This window comes from Callionymus lyra, chromosome 15, assembly GCF_982586985.1.
Source record: "Callionymus lyra chromosome 15, fCalLyr1.hap1.1, whole genome shotgun sequence".
NCBI classification, from domain to species: domain Eukaryota; kingdom Metazoa; phylum Chordata; class Actinopteri; order Syngnathiformes; family Callionymidae; genus Callionymus; species Callionymus lyra.
In genome coordinates, this window is record NC_141832.1 from 9,308,209 (window position 1) to 9,331,467 (window position 23,259).

Consider the following 23,259-nt stretch of genomic DNA (forward strand, 5'->3'; position numbering starts at 1 on the left):
GCGGCCTTATGACTGTAAGTAAGTAAGTCATTTTTTATTTATATAGCGCTTCGTAATGTCAAAGTATGATCATGTATAAATGGTTCTAATGCATTAAAAACTGTATTTTGTATTTATTATTAATTTACATTTACTTTTTAACTCCTTTTTGTGTGTAATTTTTTTTAGTATATATTAATCCCTCAAAATATGTTTTTAAAGTTAGTTAAAGTAATGTTTTGAAAAAAAAACCCTCATAAATATATATATATATAAGGTAAGGTAAGGTAAGGTAGAACTTTATTGATCCCTCAGGAGGTCTCCTTCGGGAAATTGTTTTTTTCCAATAGCCACAGCAAATACAGCAATTTTTCATAAAAAAAATAAATCAAAATAAAACAAGAACAAGAACACAAAGAGAAAGAACAAGATGATACAATCTAAGTCTAAAGATAAAAAACATAGATCAAAGAATATATATATTTTTTTATATTTTTTTATTTTTACCTCTTCAAAACTCCAACATTAAAAGTTTTTTTTGTTTATTTTTACCTCTTCAAAACTACAACATTAAAATATAAATATGTTTTACCTCTTCATATATATATATATATATATATATATATATATATATATATATATATATATATATATATATATATATATGAATAGGTAAAATATATATATATATAAACAAGAATAAAATTGCAGCTTATTTAGCTTAATAAATGTCACGGCCTAATGACGAATGTCCTTTTTTTAGGGATTTTCTCATCTTTCTTTTTGCTCGACGGCCACTAACACCATTCACAGGATATGGCCCTTGAAGAATTATAATTTCCCACCTCTGGCTTAAACTCTTAAAATAAACTACTTGATTGTTTTTTTTCTTCCCCTTTTTTCATCTTTATATACGCGGATTTGAACTGTTATTATAAACCGCAGTGATTTTAAATATAATATTATTTATTTGTAGATGACGGTAGCGAAGGGGGGGGGCGTGTCTTCCGCGTCAGTGGGCGGAACCGGAAACCAGCTCGGATGCTAACAGCGCTGGTAGCTGCTCCAGGCTCGTCGGACGATCCACGGCTCTGTGCCTCCAGTGAGACCACTGAGGGCGGATAAAAAAAACCAAAACAAAAAAACAACTCGACCGGGATTTGTTTTTTGACGGCGAAAGAGAACCATCCGGACCTCGGAAGCCTGAGTGGTGAGTGGAGTTTGTTCGTCGTCCGCAGAAGTTACTCGGTGTTTCCTCTGGCGACGCAGGCTAGTCAAGTTCCATCAAGCTAAAGCCTGAGAAAAAAGGTGTTTTCTTTTTCACATTGTGACGCTGGCTCCGGGGAAGGCCCTCGCCGTTCTCGGAGCAACACGTCCTCGCCAGGACAACCGTGAAGGTGGGCGACGGGTGCGACCACTTCTTCTGGTTCCACCGACTCGCGAAGGGAGACGGTTTCGGGGTATTTTCGTGCGACGCAGTTTTTTGTTTTCCGACCGTTAGCCGGCATGCTAGCTCGGGCGACCACTGGGCGAGTCTGCTGCTGGAGCTGAGATCCTGTCTCGCTAGAAGAAAGTCACGCAAGTACACGGGGAAGTCACGGTGTTTTTTTTTAAAAACCTCACCGTGGACGAACACAAGGTTTAAAACGGCGTTTAAAGAAAAACGTTATCTCTGGTGGAAGAAGTGACTCCATCTCTCGGACGAGCTTCCTCTTTCACCGCCTGTCACCAGCTTTGTTTCCACAAGATTATACTCACTTAAAAAACACTGTTATGACACATAACCCCCCCTCGTTTTACACCTTAAAAATACCAACATTTCCCTTTTATATCTACTGAATAAAACTTTGTTTATATTCGACACTTCCTGTCAGTACAAAGTTTATGAGTTATGTTGATAAAATATGGAAGGCTGGGGATCTATGGTTGATGGCAAGTATGTCAACATAATCCTCTGAAGGATTGTCCTCCGACCCCCCCATCTTTATCTGTTGTGTTCCATCTCACCGTGACTAAACAACAACACAATACTCGCACTTTGTTTAATCCCAGGTCGTCCAGGTCAATGTTCTGCTCAACGACACTACCCGGTGTATATATACAATATTATCGATAGATACAATACTATCGTGATGATGTTTTTTGAATTTACAATTGACAAATAGTCCCTTGTTTCTTAATTTTTTGTGTTTGAGAAACGATGAATTCATCGATATTCCAGCGACGACTGAGGACGAGACTGCAGTTTAGACACATTTTGGCTTTCCACTCTGTTAATTCAACCGAAAAGAGAGTTGGAAACGATCGCACGATGTCACCGAATGTCGGCGTCCCCTTGAAGTTGTTCGGAAAACTAATAGTACGGTGGTTGTGTCGCTACTGCCACGATGGTGCTATTCGTAGACGACTCGAGGCTGTTAAACAAGAAGACTGTCATTTAGACAATAATGTGTTTTTAAAGGTATTTTTTGGGAAACCTTTGTATTTCTAAGAAAACAATTTTTTTGTTTGAGTTTTCCTTAAAGTGTGTACTCGACAAGAATGTGATTATTTAACTCTTAACTTCATAGCTGTAATTGAAATTGATTTCAAGGCGTAACACTGGTGGCTTCTGCTTTCTTTAAAGCACAACGATGTGACTTTGTGGCAAATAAATCATGCTGTGTGCAAATTTGAATTCCCTTTGTCCTCACTTTTCCAATCACTCTGATTTTATGCTAAAAATAAGACGTGTCGAGGCAGACAGAGTAAACTATTAGTGGTTTCGTTACCCAGAAACAAAGCATCTATTCAAACCATTTCTGTCACTAATGCTTTGTTATGACTCAAAAGAGCTGTTGTTTGGCGAGCTACAGTCGCATCTAGTGGCTGCGGCGTTAGCGTCAACCCTCCGGGCTTCATGTTGACATACAAGCAAACAGTTTAACAGGATGATGAAGGTTTATCTATTTATCTTGGCGACTGAAGGTTGAGCTTGTTAAGATGTGCCAGATCACTGACTTTTATCCGTGGCCCTGGTCAGGTGGTGGTTGGCAGTCAGAACAGGAGACCTGAGTGAACTAAATAATGCATCGTTTGCTGCGTTGTAGCCACAGCAGCTACTGGAAATGATGCTTTGTTTTTCGATACATATAAAAGTTACACACAAGCAAATGAACTTTTTTCAGAGTGACGCTTGCACAGAATCCCAGTGGGCCCCCCATCTTTTGCCTCCGTCATCGTGAGTCACTATCGATGTGTCAGTGAATTAAGCAGCGCGTTCTTGCAGAAATACAGAAAATATTCCTGTTATAAGTAAGTTGGTGAGTTTACAAATGGTACTCCCTTTATATTGTCTAAAAATATGGCTAGTGTTTTTTTTATTTCCTATTCTCCTCGTCTGACTATCTTCTTGTCATTGGCAGGTCGCCCCCCAACTGTGAACTGTATGTAAGTTCGGAGCCCTCGAGGAGCGGGTCATAGACTGGGAGGAGAAAAACATCTGGCCACAGAAGCCGGAATACTTTTGTTTTTTATCCACTCTGCCCAAAAGACTCAACTCCAGAAGTTTCCCAGCACACATCAGGGACCATGGAGGCCATCGCCAAATACGATTTCAAAGCCACGGCAGATGATGAGCTCAGTTTTAAGCGTGGAGATGTTCTCAAGGTGAGCGAAAAAAGACTTTCATCTTTAATTGCCTGCACACAAAAGTACTTTATGCCGTCCATGCGGAACCCTCTTGTAATGTATCATCTGTATCACCCGGCTTCCAGACACAAATGACTAATTTAGATTTTTTAACAGAATAATGTCGGTATGAGCCATTCTTTTTAGGAATATGCTGAGACAGACTGTGATTAAAAAAGACTACTTCCCTCCATCATGAATAATTTCAGGTGCACACCGTGAGTCTGAGCACAAGAACGTTGAAAACGTCATCCGGCCTTGATGGGATGGCAAAGACATTAGAAAGTCCAATTTTTCCTGCGTCGATGTGGATTTAAACGCACTCATCATAATCCGTTTGTCGTGAGTTTCAGTCGTTGGAAACCCCCCCTTCACTTCTTTTTTAAAACAAAAGCTCTTGTAAGAGATTCATGGCTTTGTTAAAGTGCTTTTGAGTTGTTGTTCTGGTTCAAAATGTAAAATGCAGAGACTTAAAGTGTCATATACATTTGTGTAACTAACAAACATGCAGCTTATTTAATTTTGAAATCATCTTAACTTCTATTCATCTGGTATAGGTACAAATGTACTGCATTCTGTCCAGTCTACGAGCGAACTCGTGGCATTTTGAAAGAATTGAAGTCTTTAGATAAAAACTTGATCCTCGGTTCTCTGCAATAATTCAGCGCTTATTGTGTGTTAAACCTAAAAGAGTGGAAGTTGCTTCTCCAGCGAGTGATCCCGTCTGTTTCATTGGATTTCATTTTGGAGGGATCAATCACGCTGATAAGATCGAGGCCGTCAAACATGCTCTCGATCACATGATCATCTCGGCGTCAACAATTCATTCACAATGGAATATGTAGGTCGAAGGCCCCGCGGAGGATTTGTTGCTGAATTAATGATTTGAGTTTGAAGTTGTGGAAAGACAGAAGCTTTTTAAAGAATTGTTCTAATAAGAATTCTGAAAGAAGAATATTCCTTTACTTTGAGCATTAAGAATCCTCGCTCGGAAATTAAGGTATTCTCTTTGAGATCTGTTGCTATGGTTGTTTAAATTTGGCTAAAACGTTTGCATGACGTATATGTAACAACACCTTGTGATGCGTTGCTTTCTGGACTGTATAAAAAAGTGAAGTTTTCGGTTTTATTTGCCCAGAAGGAAAGGATGAAGACAATTTGCTCTGGTATGTTTCCCAGATAATTGTCTCTGGATTCATAGAACTCTGGAAGATGAACTCGATTCCTTTGTAATACTATTACTCAAGTCATTTTTAAGTGCGATTATATTTGATTTCTCACAGCATCATAAAACTGGTTAATAAAGCACAGGTTTCCATAATCCAAAGTAACTCGACTAGAGGGTATCGTTCTTGCGGGCCTTCTGTTTTCAGAGCCCGAGAACTGCATTGCAGGTTATTTCTGGAAGAAGACCGAACGTAAAAATGGGGGGAAGCAAAGCGCCGATGAATGTTGTTGCCTCTGGCTCAGTCCATATTTTATTTGAATCATTTGTTTGGCTGCTATGCCCACGGTAATCCTGTTTACCCACTGAGGATGGACATGATGTTGGTCCCTCAGCTGCACTTTTCTTTTATCATCTCTATTCATTTCCCATCTCTTCGTTCCCGCCCTGAGAAAGATTGCTGGGAAGTGTATTTTTAGCCGTGAAGATCTCCTGTGATAAAAAGGCCCTGATTGGAAAAAAAAGAATTATCCCCAATGTAACATGTATTTGTGTTGTTGCGTAAAAAAAAGAAAACACTCTGCGGTGGAGCGTGTTCTCACAGCCGTGTGTGATCTTGTCTTCTGACACTAATACTAAACACCCTGTGGAGGACAAAGACCCTCTCATGACGGAGCAGGGCCACGTTCAGGACATGAAGATCTGATCATCCCATGCTAATGTGACCCACTAAATGCTGCCTCTTTGTTTGACATTGACCCCGTTTCTATGAATTTTGGCGTCCATTTCGCCATCATCACTTGATCACTGAAAGTGTACTTTAGCTGTAAAAGTTTAAAACGATGACAACACTTACTCACAACTTTGTGTCCTGTTTATTAATGAAAAATTAATGGAATTTGTGATGCATCGGTTATACCGAGAGATTCGTGGAGTCAACAAAGCTGCTAATACTGTGAGTAATACGTCCCCATGACTAAGTATCTCTTGCCTCTGAGCGAGCACGACGTCCAGGCTATTATTTTTATCCATCTGTTGCTGAGGGTGTGAAATAGAAACACTTGAGCTCCGGAGCTTTAGTCATCCACAACTTCCAGCGACAACTGAACGCCGGCTCACGGTGACTCATGCCGATGGTCGACCAGAACGTGCTCCCCTCTAATTTACAGCCACGAGTCATCCGACGTTTGGCTCACTCATTCGCAGTAAACTGTCATTTATACATGAAACTCCAGACCGGGTTGTTAAGAAAAAAAAAAGAAGTATTTATCTCTCCTGAGGTTTCGCGTTACTGTTTTTTTTTTTTTTTCATCGACTTTTCAGCAGTGCTGTTGCTGCCTTCCTCTTTTATCTTCTTTTATCTTCTTCGATCTTCACCGTCGACGCAGATAGCTGTGAGTTGAAGCGCGTGTAAATGTCAGCACAGATGGGACATTTTGCATCTGAAGATTAGTTAAGTTATGCAATGTGTTCTCTCCTGTCATGCATAGACAAAAAGTCTTTCACTTCTGCCTGCCTTGACTCTTTCTTACTCACCTGTCACTCGATGAACAGAACTGTGGTTACACGAGTGTCGGTTTTCCCCTGAAGTCATGATTTTAGTTTATTTTTAGTATTTGTTACAACAATCAAATCAACTTTAATACATCGTAAGCATATTCGTCATGATAAATCAAGTATATGAGCGGGATGATCCCAGGATATGATTTCTTCGTCTTTTGAACTGAGAATTTACTACCCAATTTATTTAAAATAAACCCACAACACTTACTGTTGGCTTTTTTAATTTATTAATTCCACTGTGGTGGCAGTTTATGCTTGCATTTAGTAAGGGTGTAAGAAAAAAACAATATAGCACAATATTTTTTTCCCTGATACTGTTTCAATATTCAATAGCAGTGTATTGATATAATTTTTTTATTTTATGGTTTCAATTTCAATAGTGCATAAAAGACAATCATTTGATGATGTATTTTACAATGAACACTCAAATATTCTCTGCGTTAATTCATATGTGTGGCGCAATTGAACCTCCGGCCACTAGTTGGCAACATTCGTCATTTCCTCCGTGCCCAAGTAACGACAAAACCGGTGAAATGGCATCAATGAGTGGAGAAAAAAAAGGACAAACCAGAGTCCAGCAGCTTTTAAAGTTGATGTTTTAAGTTAAAAAAAAATAAACACAGACAGATACTGGATATTGCATGTTGCTCGAGGTTGTTTGAGACTCTTAAAGCACTTAGTTATTGTTGACACGTTTACATTTTTTGGTCATATTTTAAGAAGCACTTTCCTACAAACACTTTTACATTTGATAAGAGAAAGTATGTGTTCATTTCTTTGTTGTAAAAGCCAGAAAAAGTGTTTGATATCGTAGTTCCTACAGTATCGCAATACATTGTATGAACTAGATCCTTGCCAACACACAGCCCTAGAATTTAGCACATAAAGTCCAGAGAATTTGTCACATACATTCTCTGTATCTGTTGTTGCCCTGTATACATACAAACATCGCTCTGACCCTGCCCGGTATCTATACCATCAAATCCAATCAATCGGCGTTATAGATCTGTTGGCTCACAGCTGGAAAACAACATTCATTCCTCCATCACAAAGTACAAAATCTCAACGTCCAACAGATTTAAAAGGAGTTGAAGCGAGGCTGAGTGTTCTGTCGTCGTCGCCGCCGGCACTGCAAGCTTGTTCTCATTTCCTCTTAAATAAATGACGATTAACAGCACTGCGTGTTTGCGAGGCGATCATCGCCCGGATTAGTGAGGCCAGCCATCTTCTGTTTACTGATGAAGGACAGGAAATTATATTTAATCTTTGGACAGATCTCTAGTTCAGACGTACAAAGTTTTCCTTTTTAAACTGGGATTTCATTTGACTAGAGTTGGAATTCTTAAGATAATTAAAATGGTTTTAATGCAATACATTTATCATTCATCAGTTTTATCAAATACTTCCATTATTAATGTGGACCGTGGTGGTCGTGTTTTTAAACCTCACAGGAGTATAAAGGTTCTTTTTCTACGAGCCATCCATAATGCCACCCACTGTTGCCGTCAATGGAACCCGTGTACTCTTCCGGCACCCCGAGTACTTTATGGCGTCTCAAGAGATACAGTCTTGACTGTGCTCTCGTCGGCCGCACAATAATTAACGTCGGCGGATCGACGGTCTTTCATTTTCTTTCATGGTTTCATATGACTAAGACGTATCCATGAGCTGGATTGTTCTTAAAAGCCACAGATGCATCATGAGGATTTTGGCGAATGTTTAGGTTGTGGTGTCGGGGCTTGAAAGACATGACCGCACGCATATTGTACGCGCAGGATCGCAGTCTTCAGTAGACCTGGATGTCTTGTGTCCGACCTCCGTTACAGTCATACGTTCAATTACTTTGAAAGATGAAATCCCACTTGACTCATAAGCCATCGTTCGAGTCGCCGGAGTTTAAATCCAAATCCATTGGTTCCAATCTGAAGATTTTGAAATCGGCACAGACGTTGTTATGCATCACGACTTCCATCGGCTGGAAACGTAGCTCGGATTATAAACTCGTAGAGTTTTAAACTTCCATTCACCTTTCTGGGATCACGATCGAACACGATTGATGATGGTTATGTAGTAGAATTATCTGTTTTATCTAAGCCGAGATTGTAGTTCAGAGCGTGGGGTCTGCTTTTTTTTTTTTTTTTTTAAATCCCTTGTGCAAGGAGGGAAAATAGAGTTCAGAAAGGGTGGATAAAAACACGGCTTGATAATGTGCTTTTAGAAACATTTCTACATCTTCCATGTTTCCGTGCAGCCTCGCAGGGACCTACACCGAGCGTGAGTGGCGTGGGAATGAAAAGCCAATTTTCCTTTTTTCAGTAGAAGCCTGAATCATAAAAAGCATTTAGTCGGTCAGCTGCCACAAATGGATGCTGTTTCACAAACCAGGAAAAAAAAAAGCTTTTGCTGCTCTCAACAAGAGATGCCCTCATTTTATGCCGTTTACCCTCAAGGAGTTTTTCCCCTAGAACCGTCTCTGCGAGCGTCGTCGGTGAGACCAGTCGTGTGTCTTCACAGCAGCTTTGTCGCTGTCTCTTCCATTTGCTTTATTCGTCTGTCTTATGTCATGTTATTTTTTTTACTCCCTCTCAGCAAAAGCCAGAATAATTAGGTGTCTGTCGATGTGATCTCTCCTAGATCACTGCTGACATGACGGCTGTATTCAAACAAGACTTTTTCATCGAGTTAATTATTATTATTAAGCTTATGTGGGACAATCACTTCTCAGTCAAGCGCTCACTGGACTCTGAGTGTTGATCCACTTAAATCCATCCATATCAATTACCAGGTCAACTAATTCAAACATCTTTTCTTGCTCCGCTGCACATTCCCAGTGGTTTAGTAATGTAATTATTTCCCAAACTGTAATTTAGTTTCTCATCCAGTCATTCCCTTTTCGCCTGATTTACTTTAAAGTAGGTTTTTAAAGGGTGTTTGGGAAGTGTAACTGTTGTTAGTATGTTGTGAATTCACTACATTTGTGTTCAATTTCTGCTCACCCTCATGTCGACTGATGGTTGGGATTATTTCCAGAGTTATCGGCAGAAATGTATGTCCACTTGAAAGTCTTCGTCGAAAAAAGACCAACTTAAAATCATCCAAATACCTCCACGCTGCTCGTCTGTAATTTCCCTCTTGTTGTGATGCCATGACAATTATTCGGAACAAAACAAGTCTATATTTTGTCCTTGTTTGTAGCAGAAGCTAACATGGTACACATACAGGGTAAGTATGGTGAGAGCTGTATACGGTAGACCGCAAAGCTGTCTTCGCAACAGTATTGTGGACATTCTTTTCTGCCTGTAATCTCAAAAAGACATGGATGACTGAAAATAATGTGACATTTGGATTCAGGGTAAACTAGTGCTTTAATGATATAAAAGCTCTTGTTGTCATTTCCTTGTTTTGCCTTCCGGGTAACTTAAATCATTACCGAAAATGTGACAAGATAATTAAGTAAAATGTGATGATGTAAAATGTTGCATATATCTGCTTTAAGTCATTGTGTCAAACTTGATAACACACTCTGTTTAGCAGTCCCAAGTCGCGGCCAAACAAAAGTGTGTTTTTCTTTTTTTTGATTTTGATTTTTGTCAGTGTTTGTTCTTCTTGTACAGACACATTTATTTACTTTAACATTTTAGTCACTCATATTTTCCTCACGCACAATCTCACTCCATTATCTTCAACACTGACATCTTTATCGCTCACCATATCAACATGAACGTTCAACTACAGTATACGATATCAAGACTATATCATGACTTTACACTAGTCCTGGCAAAGATGGCACAGAGGGAATGTATGAAACTCTGGCATTAGAGACACCAGAAGGTTGTACTTTACTGTAATAAATCCACCATAAGATGCCGCGAAGAAGCAATTGAAAGAGACTTTCCCTTCGTAGCTGTTCTGTACTTCAGTCCAGGCCAAGCTTGATTATGTCATCACAAAGTCCCGCCCGATTAAAACTGTAGAAGACGATCGGGTGGGGTGGTGAGGGGGGGTGTCATCGTATCAGAAGAGAAGATTTCAGCCGACTCTCCGAGACGCATCTCTTCGACAGCAGACGTTTGACCCTCGTGACCTCCAGTCCATCAAGCCAATAAATGAAGGGGAATTTACACCAAAAAAAAAGTGGGTGTTGTGTAACCCGAAGAGAAATAAAACCCTCATCAGCTGTGTCCCGGATCAGCCACGCAATTTGTTTTTTTGTAATCCGTGACCGCTGGCTCTGCTCTGCGAAGGATGCTCCATATGTGGTCTTCCAGCAAATTTTAATTACAAGAGTGTCGGAGGCCGTCGTTTTACTCCAGTCCATGTAATCTCTTCTCCTCGTAAGAGATCTCATTGATTCCCGAGCCCTGCTGGGAGCAAAGGAGGTCACTGTCTCTGTGATGCCCTTTTGCCCAACCCTGGGATCCAAAACAACTAAAGGCTTGTTTTTGGGGGGTTGGGGGGCAGGGGGATCCCCAACAGTATATCATCACTAAGCTTTAATCTCTGTGCGATGGCAATGACCCAAAATGTGTCAATACAGGGTTTTTAATGAGGCCAATATGGGATGTTTTTTCGGGTGACGTAAACGTTCCATTTGATATTGCCTGATGTTGAAATAAACGTGACTCAAGTTGGTTCATCAGCAGATTTTCTTGTTAAGACAAAACGCTCACTCGTGCGATCGGGTGCTCGAACGATTGATCCAAATCAACGGTGAAAACATTTAATCCGCGGTGTTTTTGTTTAACGTCACGTTCAAGCATCGAAAAGCGCCGATGCCGTCTATAAATGTGCGAGCGCGGATGAAGTGAAAAGAGAGATTAACCGTCACAGACTTGATCCGCTGATCGCTTCTTACGTCATCGTTTTTTATATTATCTCCTCCGTAAATGCATTTGGGCGGAAAAACTGATTGGATTCAGAATCATTGGAAATAAATGAGAAACTTTTTGTTTTTTAATCCTAACACGTGATTCTCTTCAGACTCGTCCATAGATTATTCAAGAGTGTTTGATGAAGGAGAACAAACACGGATGGTTAAGATAAGTAAGACGTATACTTTTTGTTAAAGAAGTAAATAAATAAATAAATGTACATTTTGTCTGGCCCTCGACTGTTGGCCCCTTGTGTGGTTGAGTTTTAAACTCCTGACCTAAGCAAGGTTTGTAGCTAAATCAGTAGAAATAGTTTGGTCATCCTTCTTTTTTTTTTAAAAGGGAAACTAATGTGGACACTTCCTGGTTCCTCGATGTTTGACCAATCACAGCAGGGTGGGTGTGGTTATGGAAATTGGGAGCGTATTCAGTGGGCGGGGCTTATGATCATTTTCTAGTGTAAATATTTCAATGAAGAGATTTTTGTACGAAAGGACACAAACCGAAGATGCGATAAAGTCCAACATCTATTTAAGACGCACTTAAATCAAGACGTAAGTCGTCTCTTTAAGAACGTTACAACTCTGAATGTTTACTTCCTGTAAGTGATATGGTTTTCTTCTTGAACTTCTTTTCAACTTCCTTTTGAATGCTGATGCTAGCTGCTTCTTATTTTCACTTGCAAAATGTTACCAATGTTTGATTCTTTCTTCTTAATCTTCAGACAATGTATTAATAAAGGTGAACAACTGTTAGCGCCGTTCATCTGTAGACGGCCGCAGAAAAAATAAATCCTCAATCAGATTATTAATCTATCAATAATCGACCAATCAAATCAATCCGTTGATAGTCTTAAAAATATTTCAAAAGTGTTCAGAATGTCAACGCGATCAGTAAGATTGGTTTTGAATCTCTAGATATTTGTAGCAACCGTGTGAAGGGATGTTTGCTTTGGGCAACAAGGGGAAGTAATATACTGAGTATTCGCTCTTCAGCCAACATTTTCTTCACGACTGAAAGCGGCCCCTGGCAACGTGTTCGGTGAATATTCTGTACAGGAAGTTTTTCAAATTGGGCAGCAAGGTTTTTCGGTGGACTTAATACGTTTATTTAATCTTCAAAAACATGAAAAAATTCTACCTAAAACCTATGTAATTAATGTGATTGTGTCTTCAATGTTAGTTGATTAAATGTTTTGAATTAAACTGGACATAAACTGTAGAAATCTGACCCAGTCTTGGAATACTTTGTTCTGCACGTGTAAACATGAGACCTGCTTCAAAGGTCCAGTCTTTGTCTGTCGGTGTAAACAGTTGTGGTGCCGACAGACATGGTTCTAGTGTGGAAGCGTTTTAATAATCCATTGTCAGACGTGTTTGTCTGGGGGTGTGAGGGGGGGGGGGGGGGTCTCCCGTGGCAGCTGTGCAGGAGTTAATCCAAACACACACAAAGTCTTTGGATAGTGTTGCTAAATCAGATGTCAAAAAATCTTTCTGCCGGTGCTGCTGACTTGGCCCTCTGGTCCGTCACATTGCTGTGGTCTTCCCCCTCTTGTTGGGTTTGAAAAAGTGCACGCTCATCAAATATTTCCCTCCTGCCCTTCCTCTCCTGGGCAGCAGAAGATTGAAAAAGCTTTTGGATTTATGAACTCCACTCAGAGCGATTGGGTCTTACACGTCGCCTTATACCGACAGGTCACGGTTCGTTGGATTAAGAGTATAATCTTGGGAGTATCAAATTAAATACTACCTCATTTTTACTGGTTCAAACTTTGTCTTAAGCTCAAGTGCATTACAAGGATTCTTGGAAAGGAGGTGATTTTTATTGTACTTACTTTTTAATTAGACTTTGCACTTTCTTTATTGTCATTGCACAGAAGAACACAGCAGTGAAAAACTGGCAACGAAATTGGCTTGGCAACCGTTTAAAAAACACAGCATAGGGTGATTGTATAATTATAAATAGAGCAATATAATATAAACAGAATAAATAATGTTTTAAATATTGCATATAATATTTATGCATTTATTTATATATACAATAATAAATATCAATATAAATAAGTGAAAATAGTGCTATATATATGTATGTATGTATGTATATATATATATATATATATATATATATAAATAGAACAAATAAATACTGTTTTAAATAGTGTATTGCTTGAAGTTATATTTCATTCAACAGTCTGATGGCCAGAGGGAGGAAGCTGTTGCTTAATCTTTCTGTTCTGCAGCGGATACTGCGGAACCTTCTGCCTGACGCAAACAAACATTGCTGATTTTAGAAGTTATGTTTCTTTAATTAAGGTTTTAATAAATATAATGTGTATTCCCAATTTAAACTTGTGTTGTGGTTAAAATCCCGTTTACATTTTCACCATAGTTCTTTGATTGTTTACAGGTCAATAAAGTGTATTTCATAATTAAATAATTCAATTTTTATATTGTTTTATTTACAATTAACATGCAAATATTTACTATGTTTGTACATTTTAGTGTTGCATTAAAACTTTGAGAAATAGCCTCTATTCACTCTGGAGCTTAATGGACAATGAAATGCTAAAGCTGATGTTTGGACATATTTTGGTTTGAAAACAAATAAACGGTTAAAACTTCGTCAAGAGTCATGTGGTCTGTAAATTCCACTAGAGTCAAGTACTGGACAAATATATCCTTGTTACCACAGTATCACAATTTATCACATTATATATAGCAATATTTCCTATCATTGCCCCTGTATCGTGTGATGCGTATCGTTTACACAACTACTGGATAACTCATGTTTTCATTGAAGTAGTATTTGATACAATGTTTGTAATAACTTCATAATAGAACGTGCAGTAGAAGTTGATACAAGTGTATGTGATACTGGGAAGTTATTTGGGGAAGAATACTGCGAATCTAACCGTCTTAGAAGTTGAAGGGCAGAGGTGGAAGTTGTGTGTCTGTGCGAAAGAGGAAGATGTAAGAATGTTGACGCCAAATGTCTTTAAATCGACCGTATACTGTATAAGAGTAAGAGAGAGCATATTCGGAGTAACAACCGCAATGTGTGGCTCATAGAAATAAAGAACAGTTAGAAGAGCCAGAGATGGTTCTATTAAAGGTTCCTCTCCATGGTACGAAATGAGTCAGAAAAACTGCTTGTGTCTAAAGAATTGCAGAAAGAAGAAGTTGCACCGATATCCGGGGGTTGCCCTACAGGAACCCGCCCCATGCAAGTTTGCCGAAATTAGCTTTGCTCTTCTTCAGTGCATAACGAAGAGCACATTTCACCTCCTACACGTTCTGCTTTGGCATCTTACCGGTGCTCTTCAAACTGTCGCTCAGCTGTTCAAGAGGGCGAGAGCGTGGATTCGTCGTACTTCTGGTTCCTGTGGTCGGCTTCACAGCAGACCGGTCTCAGTCGCAGCGTCACATGGAGCTCATGACCAGGGCCTGCAGGGGCCACTCACTCCGCGGATCATGAGCTCTTCTTGTGAGTCAGCAGTGCATGCAGGGAGGAAAAAAAAAGCAGAAGTTAATTGAAGTGAAGACTGAAGTGGACGGAGGTGTTTGATCGCCACTGACGTTGTCTGTGTGTTGAATATAGTTTCAAGTATGGATTTGTCTTTTTTAAAACATGTCCTTCGAACGCTCCTCACAGTGTCACGTGTCATTTCCTCGCATTGACATCAATGAAATATCTGTAAAGGTCACACATGAGCCACATTATGTAGAGCAGTGGTCCAGGCTGGGGGTCTTTCTGCTGTTTTTAATTAACGTCTTTGATTGATTTTTCATGGAATTGTCTGTGGTTTTCCTGTGAATTTGGGCCATTTTGTGTAATTGGTTCTATCGTAACCATATAAGTGATATCGCATTGAGGGCCACAGAATATCATCTGGAGGGTTGCACGTCAAAGACCACGGATGCAGAGTGTTTTTAGAAAGTCTCTGTGGTTTGGTTCAGAATCAATCTGTGATCGTAGCCATCCTGGTCGTGATATGAAAGTGTTTGGAGTCTCGAGACGAGGGACTGAACCTGAACTTCGATGCCAAATGTCCCCTTTGTTGTCGTCCGGGTGCCACACCCACAGGCCCTCATGCCAGTCTCATGTGGGCTCGACAGCTGACCCGGGCCCGGGCGACAGCTGGTATTCTGCAAGCTCACTGGAGCAAATGGATCTGGACTCTCGCCCGAGTCCGACCGGACAGCTGGGCGACAGTCTTTTGACGGGGGTGTCGGGGAAAGTGTCGCATTAATCCACGCGGGATGATAAAAAAAATCCTCAGTCATCATCGTCACCTTCTCCAGTTGATGAAGAGATTTTATCAGCCTTTTGTAATGAGAGCGAAAAAGATCCAGTACACTGGTTCTCTCACCCTCATGCCGGTGTCGCGTGGGTGACCATCGTCACCGACTCCTATTTCGGAGACTTGACTCACAGCGAGATGAGTCTCGTCTCTCCTGTGTCAAAAAAAAGGTTCTTCTTGGACCCGGATCTGGACCCATTAGCCCAGCTTTTAACGTGGTTTTTGTTTTCTCCAGGTATTAAATGAAGAGTGCGACCAGAACTGGTACAAGGCGGAGCTGAACGGGAAAGACGGATTTATTCCCAAGAATTACATCGAGATGAAAGCCCACCTGTGAGTATCGCTTTTGAATTCTCTTGCCGTTTGTTATTAAAAAATGCAATCCTGTCTTCCACGCCCACAATCCTCTCGCTACCCTGATAACACCAGCAACCACTTTAACAGCCGCTGTAAAAACGGTAGTTACCGCGACCAAAGTCCAGTGCCAGGGATACTTAGTTTTGTGTTGCAATTAAACCTCCGGCCGCTAGACGGCAGCAGTCATTGCGTCCTGCAATGAAATCCCAGCAATGACTGAGGACGAGAGGATACAGTGGACTCCCAACAGCTTTTAAAGCTGATGTTTAGACATATTTTGGTTTCAAAAACAAATGAAAGCAGTTACGACTTCGTCAAGAGTCATGTGGTCTGTAAATTCTGCAACACCAGAGTCAAGTACTCGACAATACTACATGCTATTTGTTCACAATATCACTGTATTTCTTTAGTCTTTCAAATCAAATTTCATTTTTATCTCAGTTCTTTTATGGTTTATATATATTAATAAAGTGTGTATACAATGTGTATTATCTATGTGTTATCAGTTTTATCTTGCGCTTTAAACTATATACTTTATTGAGTATTGTTTTGATTGTTTAAGCGCTTTGTGACCCTGGTCTGGAAAAGCGCTATGCAAATAAAAATTACTTACTTACTTACTTACAATAAAATAAATAAAAAAAATGTTTCTTTAATATTAAAATGTGAATACTAACGGCTTTAATAATTTTTTTTTTGTTTCAATTAAACATCCGGCCACTAGATGGAAGCAGTCATTACGTCCTTTGCAGCTTTAGGAAGAAACTGAGGACTAGATGATACAGTGTATCAATACTCAAAACCACTTTAACAAATATTTAAATGCAAATATTCAAGTTGATTGTTAAAAAAAATTTGCAACTACATTTTTTGCCGCTTGATGGCAGCACTCGTTCTGTACTCCACAGCCGAAGGGACAATAAAAACCCGGCGGTGACTGAGGACGAGAGGATACAGTGACTCCAGCAGATTTTAAAGCTGATGTTTGGACATATTTTGTTTTGAAAACAAATGAAAGCAGTTACGAATTCGTCAAGAGTCATGTGGTCTGTAAATTCTGCAACATCAGAGTCAAGTACTGGACAATACTACAAATATATACTTGATACTACAGTATCACTATATAATTATATCTTTGCCCCTGTATCGTTATACGTAACGGTAGATTGTTGCTAAAACACAGAAATGGACATAACGGAGTGTACGGCACTTAAAAAATGTTGTCATAATCCTAAAGAGTTTGTAAACAGGAAGTGAAAACATTTATAGAATAAATGCAGAAACCACAAAGCTAAACGATAAGAAGTTCCCCGTAGAGGTTGAAAAGACAGTGTTTGTGGAGTAGATGTGCGAAAATTGTGCAATAATGATATGATAAATAAGAAAGTGTTTGCAGAAGTTAGTTCTTCTCCAGCCAGAGATCACCTGGTCCGATCTCGATGGATCACCTACAGGTTAATGCAGGTGTTAACTGGATTATCCAGGTCCTCTGAGGCGTCATGTGACCGCGGTCGCTGAGCTTGGATTGTTCTTCTTCTTCTTCTCCCCAATACGTGACAACTGTGTGCGTTAAAGCGCACTAATGTGGGACCTTTCAAGGATATTGACTCTCAACATGCACTTAGTGAGATGTTTGTTGTGCCCGTGTGCTGCTGGCCTCTTCCTTTAATTGAATATTGACCTTTAGCGCAGCTGTGCTCCTCCGTGAAGCCCCTCCTCGCCCTCCGTCCCTTCAGGGGTCTATTCTATTGACCTTTGTTCTTGCTGCTGTGTTGCTCTTTGTAGCAACAATCATTATTGTTTGTGTTTATAATTATCCTTATAGAGAATCAATGTTGATACAAACCTGCAGTCACTGTCAGCGTTTCTCGCTCACCGTTCCTAAAGATGACTCGAGGTTTTACGATGTGTCGTGATACTGTAGTAACAAGGATGTATTTGTAGTATTGTCGAGTACTTGACTCTGGTGTTGCAGAATTTACAGACCACATGACTCTTGACGAAGTCGTAACTGCTGTCTATTGTTTTTAAACCAAAATATGTCCAAACATCAGCTTTAAAAGCTGCTGGAGTCACTGTATCCTCTCGTCCTCAGTCGTAACTGCTTTCATTTGTTTTCAAACCAAAATAGGTCCAAATATCAGCTTTAAATGCTGCTGGAGTCACTGTATCCTCTCGTCCTCAGTCACCACCTTGATCTCAGAGGATTTCACTGTACCTTCAACTGAGTTCGTAAAAAAACTGCGGCCAGAAGTTTAATTGCAACACAAAAAAGGACAAATTCTGTGAATATTTCCATATTAATTCTACATTGAAAAATATACATTTATAATTATTTTACTGTATAGACACTGTTTTAAACTTTAATCCATAAAAGAACCATGGTAAAAATAAAATTGGATTTGAAAAATAATGTTTTCAAAATAAAGATTTATAATTTTTTAAGTATATAACAAGTAAATATTTGTAGTATTGTCAGAGTACTCGACCCCAAACTATGTCCAAATATCAGCTGTAAAAGCTGCTGGATTCCACTGTATCCTCTCATCCTCGGTCACTGCCTGGATCTCATGGGATTTGACTGTACAAAGCGCTATATAAATACAAATAACTTACTTACTTACATTCAGCAATGACTGCCATCTAGTGGCCGGTAGTTAAATTGCAACATAAAAATGAATGAACACTGATATTATTTGTAGATAAAAAAAAATATTATCAATAGTATACAAACTTTATTTAAATATAAAACAATGATAAGAATCATTTGTTTTTTTTCTGACTCCCCTAATGTCTCCCCTCGAGCACAGTAATCCCTCGCCGGACCACGGGTCACATTTCATGTCTTCGGTTTATTGTAGCTTTTTTTTTCTTGCAAGACATCATAAATGAAACTGAACGAACATGACGCAGAGTTGGCGATATTAAAGAGTTTGCCGTAAATAAATTTGAAAAAAAACTTTATTTATAAATCCATTTGAACGACACGACACACTCACCCGTGTCTCTCCTCCAGGTGGTTCTTCGGGAAGATCCCTCGCGCCAAAGCAGAGGAGATGCTAAACAAACAACGACACGACGGCGCCTTCCTGATCCGAGAGAGCGAGAGCGCACCGGGCGACTTCTCCCTGTCTGTGAAGTGAGTCCCCCGTCTCTCCCCCGTATCCCCCCGAAAAAACACCCGAGAAACACCCGCTCGACCTCAACAATCCTTCTCCGCAGGTTCGGCAACGACGTCCAACACTTCAAGGTCCTTCGCGACGGCGCCGGGAAGTACTTCCTGTGGGTGGTGAAGTTCAACTCCCTCAACGAGCTGGTGGACTATCACCGCTCCACCTCCGTCTCCCGCAATCAGCAGATCTTCCTGCGAGACATCGAGCAGGTCCACCACGTCCACCAGGTGAAGACGCGCCTGTCAATCAAACGCTCGCCGGCGTACAAGTGATGTCATCAATAGTTGAAGAATATTGAATCATTAAATGTTGAAACATTTTTTTAGTGAAGTGTTTTTGGGTTATTTAAGTATTTTATTATTGATTTAATTCAATTACTTGTATATTTAATGTTTAATTTGTTTCGTTTTTTAACGATCTAATTCAATATTTTTTAGTATTTTGAAAATCAATATATTTTACACATAGAGTTTAATATTCTGACTCCAATAATAAGAAAAAATAAATGTACTTAATTCAATGCATTTTAATTCGTAGTCTTTTAAATTTAATGTAAAAATGTTGAATAATAGATTCACCAGACATTAACAATTGATCACTGAGCTGCTCGATTAAAGCTGTAAATCTACCATTAGTTGCGAATAGCTTTGTTGTCACATGATCGCCTGCGCATCACGTGATTGGCTAAAAGTTTGATCCAGAAGCTCGGTGATCTATTGGTTTTGTCTATTATACATTTAACATTTTTATATTGAATTCAAATGGCTACGGATTAAAAAATATTCGATTTAGAAAAAGTATTTTTGAATTATTGGAATTTTTATATTAAACTCTGTGTAAATATTATTATTTTTAAAATATTCACTTATTTTTTTTTAAACAAGAACAAATGAAACCTCTAAAAATGGAGATTATTCAATAGAAATATTAATAAAAAACGGATATATCGCCTCTTGATGATGTCACTGACTCCATCTTCCTCTTCCTCCAGCAACACCCCACGTACGTGCAGGCGCTCTTCGACTTCGACCCGCAGGAAGAGGGCGAGCTGGGCTTCCGGCGCGGCGACTTCATCCAAGTTCTGGACAACTCGGACCCCAACTGGTGGAAGGGCGGCTGCCACGGCCAGACGGGCATGTTCCCCCGCAACTACGTCAAGCCCCTCCCTCAGTAAAAGAGTCTTGTCAACTTTTTTTTCCGACCATCGTGATGTCATCAGCCCTCCCGCCACCTTCGACCCCTTCCTGACCCCCGCCCCCCCCGCTCACCCCCTCCAGCAACAGCAGACGAGGCGGGAGTCGTGCTGTCGTAGGCGGCAACTTTCTCTCGCCAAAAAAGATGTGGACGTCTGAGAGGGAAGTGAAGCGTGACGAGAGGAAAAAAAAAAAAGAAAAAATCAACCTTGAACGTCCCGTCGTCTCCGCCGCCGCCGCCGCCGCCTCCTCAACTTCTTAACATTCTGCCTTTTCTCCTGTTTTTCGCCGCATGTTGTTTTAACTCGAGAAGATAATCGCTGTTTTAAAAAAAAAAAAAAGAGTTTGGAAAAAAAGAAATGCTTTTTAAAAAAAAAAAAAAAAAGAACCTGTTGCCATCTTGTCCAGATGATTTGAGCCGCCGGCTGTATAAATGAATCGACTATAGAGAGAATCCATTTTTTAAGAATATATATTATATATTTGTATGTGTTTCATCACATTCTTTTTTTTTTTTCATTTGTAAATTATGTTCAATCTTTACGGTAGTCTAGGAAACGTAGCTCTAGAAGTGTCACTGTCACTGTTCTCTCGTGCGATGGCAGGATTTTTTTTTGTTTTTTTTCCTACCGGGGGGGTCGCGGCTTTCACGCGAGGACCCACCCCCCCGGGGCAACCGGGGAAAGTGGGCGGAGCCCGTGAATGCTGTGTCGAGGTCAGCCGCCATCCCTTGTAATTTATTGCCGCCGCTTTTTTTCGGCAGTGAATGTAGCTGACGTTTGAACATGAGGGAAGTGGAGGAACTGAACTACACAAAAACCAAGGGATTTCAAACACATGCTGAACTTCTTGTCTCACCCCCATCATGACCCCCATCATCATCGCCACCATCACCACCACCACGAGCGGAGGCGTGTCTCCAGCGTGCCGGCGCCTCTCCCCGCCTGCAGGGGGCGACACAGTCAACAGTTTAATGCTCAAAATGATGTGAACGTTTCTTCTTGTCCGACGTGACGTGTGGTCAAGCACTTTTTTCTTTTTTTTTTTTTTGTTTCTTTTGTTTTTCTTTTGTTTCCCGTCTGGTCCGTGTGTTTACTGTGTCTCTCTGGATAGTGCCTTCTCTGCTCTCAGTGTCTCCGCTTCTTTTCAAAGCCCCTCCTGTGTTCTCGACCGGGGTCAGTCCTGCAGTGAGCTACGGTGTAAATACTCCAACCTTCCTTCTCGACCCCCCCCCCCCCCCACCCCTCAATGCTCCCCCCGTGACCTTCGACCCCCCCGCCACCGTCACCGACATGAACTCTCTTATTTAAGTGTCTCTTTCCTCGTCAGACCTAACGACGCCGTTTTGTTATTCCACTCTTTTTTTTTTTTATTTGCTTATTTGTTTTTGTTTCCAATTAATAAAATGCAATTATTAAAAAAACAGTTTTTATTGAATCCTGTGTTTGTTCAAAAGTGGATTTTAAAAGTAAAAGTATATCATTGTCATCAGAAACGCAGTTTAATATTTTTATTCCAATAACTAAAATAATTGTTCTAAAGTCAATATGTTTTAATTTGTAGCCGTTTAAATTAAATATAAAGATGTTGGGATGATGGTCACCAGACTAAACCTGAATGTCACATGATCATTTGCGTGTCGCATGATTGGCTGAAAATGTTTCACCAAGTAGCTCGGTTATCTATTGGTTTTGTCTGATGCTATCGTACCAACATTTTTATATTGAATTTAAAAGGCTACAAATTAAATGATATGAAATCATTTTTTTTATTATTGGAATATAGAATATATTTTTACACAAAAGTATTTTAAAAAATATTCGATGTTTCTAATTCAGGTAATAAAATAATTAATTCATCCTTTGTTGAATTTAAAAATGACCAAAAACAATAATCAATGCTTCAAAAACATGTGTTTCACTTTATAATTGTACATTTGAATTGTTAAATTCAATCGTTCAATATTCTGACGTTGATATACTTTCATATAATAACTTTTACGTCACAAATGGTCCTCTATGTCAGTCCTCCTCCCTCCAGGTTCGCCACTGACCACTGCATCATTCAGGTGGTCATAATGTTTGGTGCAGCTTGTGGTTGTTTTTTTCTAGATGTTCAATGTTGAGCAACTTCTCAGAAAACATTCATCTTTCTTAAGAAGAAACGTGACGCAAGAGTTGCTGGTTTTGGAGCTTCAGTCTGCGGCGCACTTCTGCCTCCTGCTGGTCAGAACCGGTCACTGGAGCCTACGTTGAAAGTCCTCTGAACTTTTGAACCGAACCCGAACACGTGACCAGATGTTGTATTTACTCGCATATATCGAACCCTTTATTTCAGGAAGTATTATTCGAGAGTAGCTCAGTTTCTTTATTATTCAAACAAAAATATTGCTTAATAAAAAACAAAAAAAACAAGTTGGTTAAATCTATTTAAAAAATACTTTTAAAATATATATTTTTAGTTTATTGATAATAATAATAATAAATACTTACATTTTCCACTTTAACGAAAATAAAATGTATACTTCTATCAAAGCAACACTTTTGTGACTGATTAATTAAGACAAAAATTTCCTACACAAAACACAAAAAAGAACTTTATTTTTAAAAGAAAGTATATACTTTTATGTAGGGTTTTTTTTTTGGGGGGGGGGAGGGTCGAAGCTACTTTGTTTTGATTTAGTAATAGAGGAATAAAACTAACTTCATAGTATCACATTAGACATTAGAAAATTAACTTGGACGTGGAAGTTGTCTAAGGTATAAAAAAGAATCATTTAACTTTCTTTTAATATTAAACGATCGATCATTGAAGGTCAATAGAAAGTGTTTTTTAATCATGATCTTCATTTTCATTATTATAATCAAATGCTTTTCAAAATCATGTTTTTAAATCTAAATAGTGTTTTTTAATTATTTTTTTTTAAATACACACATCGTGGTTTTAAGTGTACCAACAGTGGATGAAGGCATACGAAGTGCAACACAAT

The 23,259-nt window shown here is 39.5% G+C and overlaps 1 protein-coding gene across 1 annotated transcript; it reads left to right on the forward strand.

The window, feature by feature from the left end:
• The first annotated feature begins 1,032 nt into the window (after positions 1-1,032).
• On the forward strand, positions 1,033-21,693 carry LOC148064821 (growth factor receptor-bound protein 2). The gene is made up of 6 exons (XM_087809275.1): positions 1,033-1,189; positions 3,384-3,627; positions 15,783-15,880; positions 18,921-19,043; positions 19,127-19,304; positions 20,069-21,693. The coding sequence occupies exons 2-6, from the start codon at positions 3,550-3,552 to the stop codon at positions 20,249-20,251; spliced, it is 660 nt and encodes a 219-aa protein (XP_087665401.1). The 5' UTR covers positions 1,033-1,189; positions 3,384-3,549; the 3' UTR covers positions 20,252-21,693.
• The last annotated feature ends 1,566 nt before the right edge of the window (positions 21,694-23,259 follow it).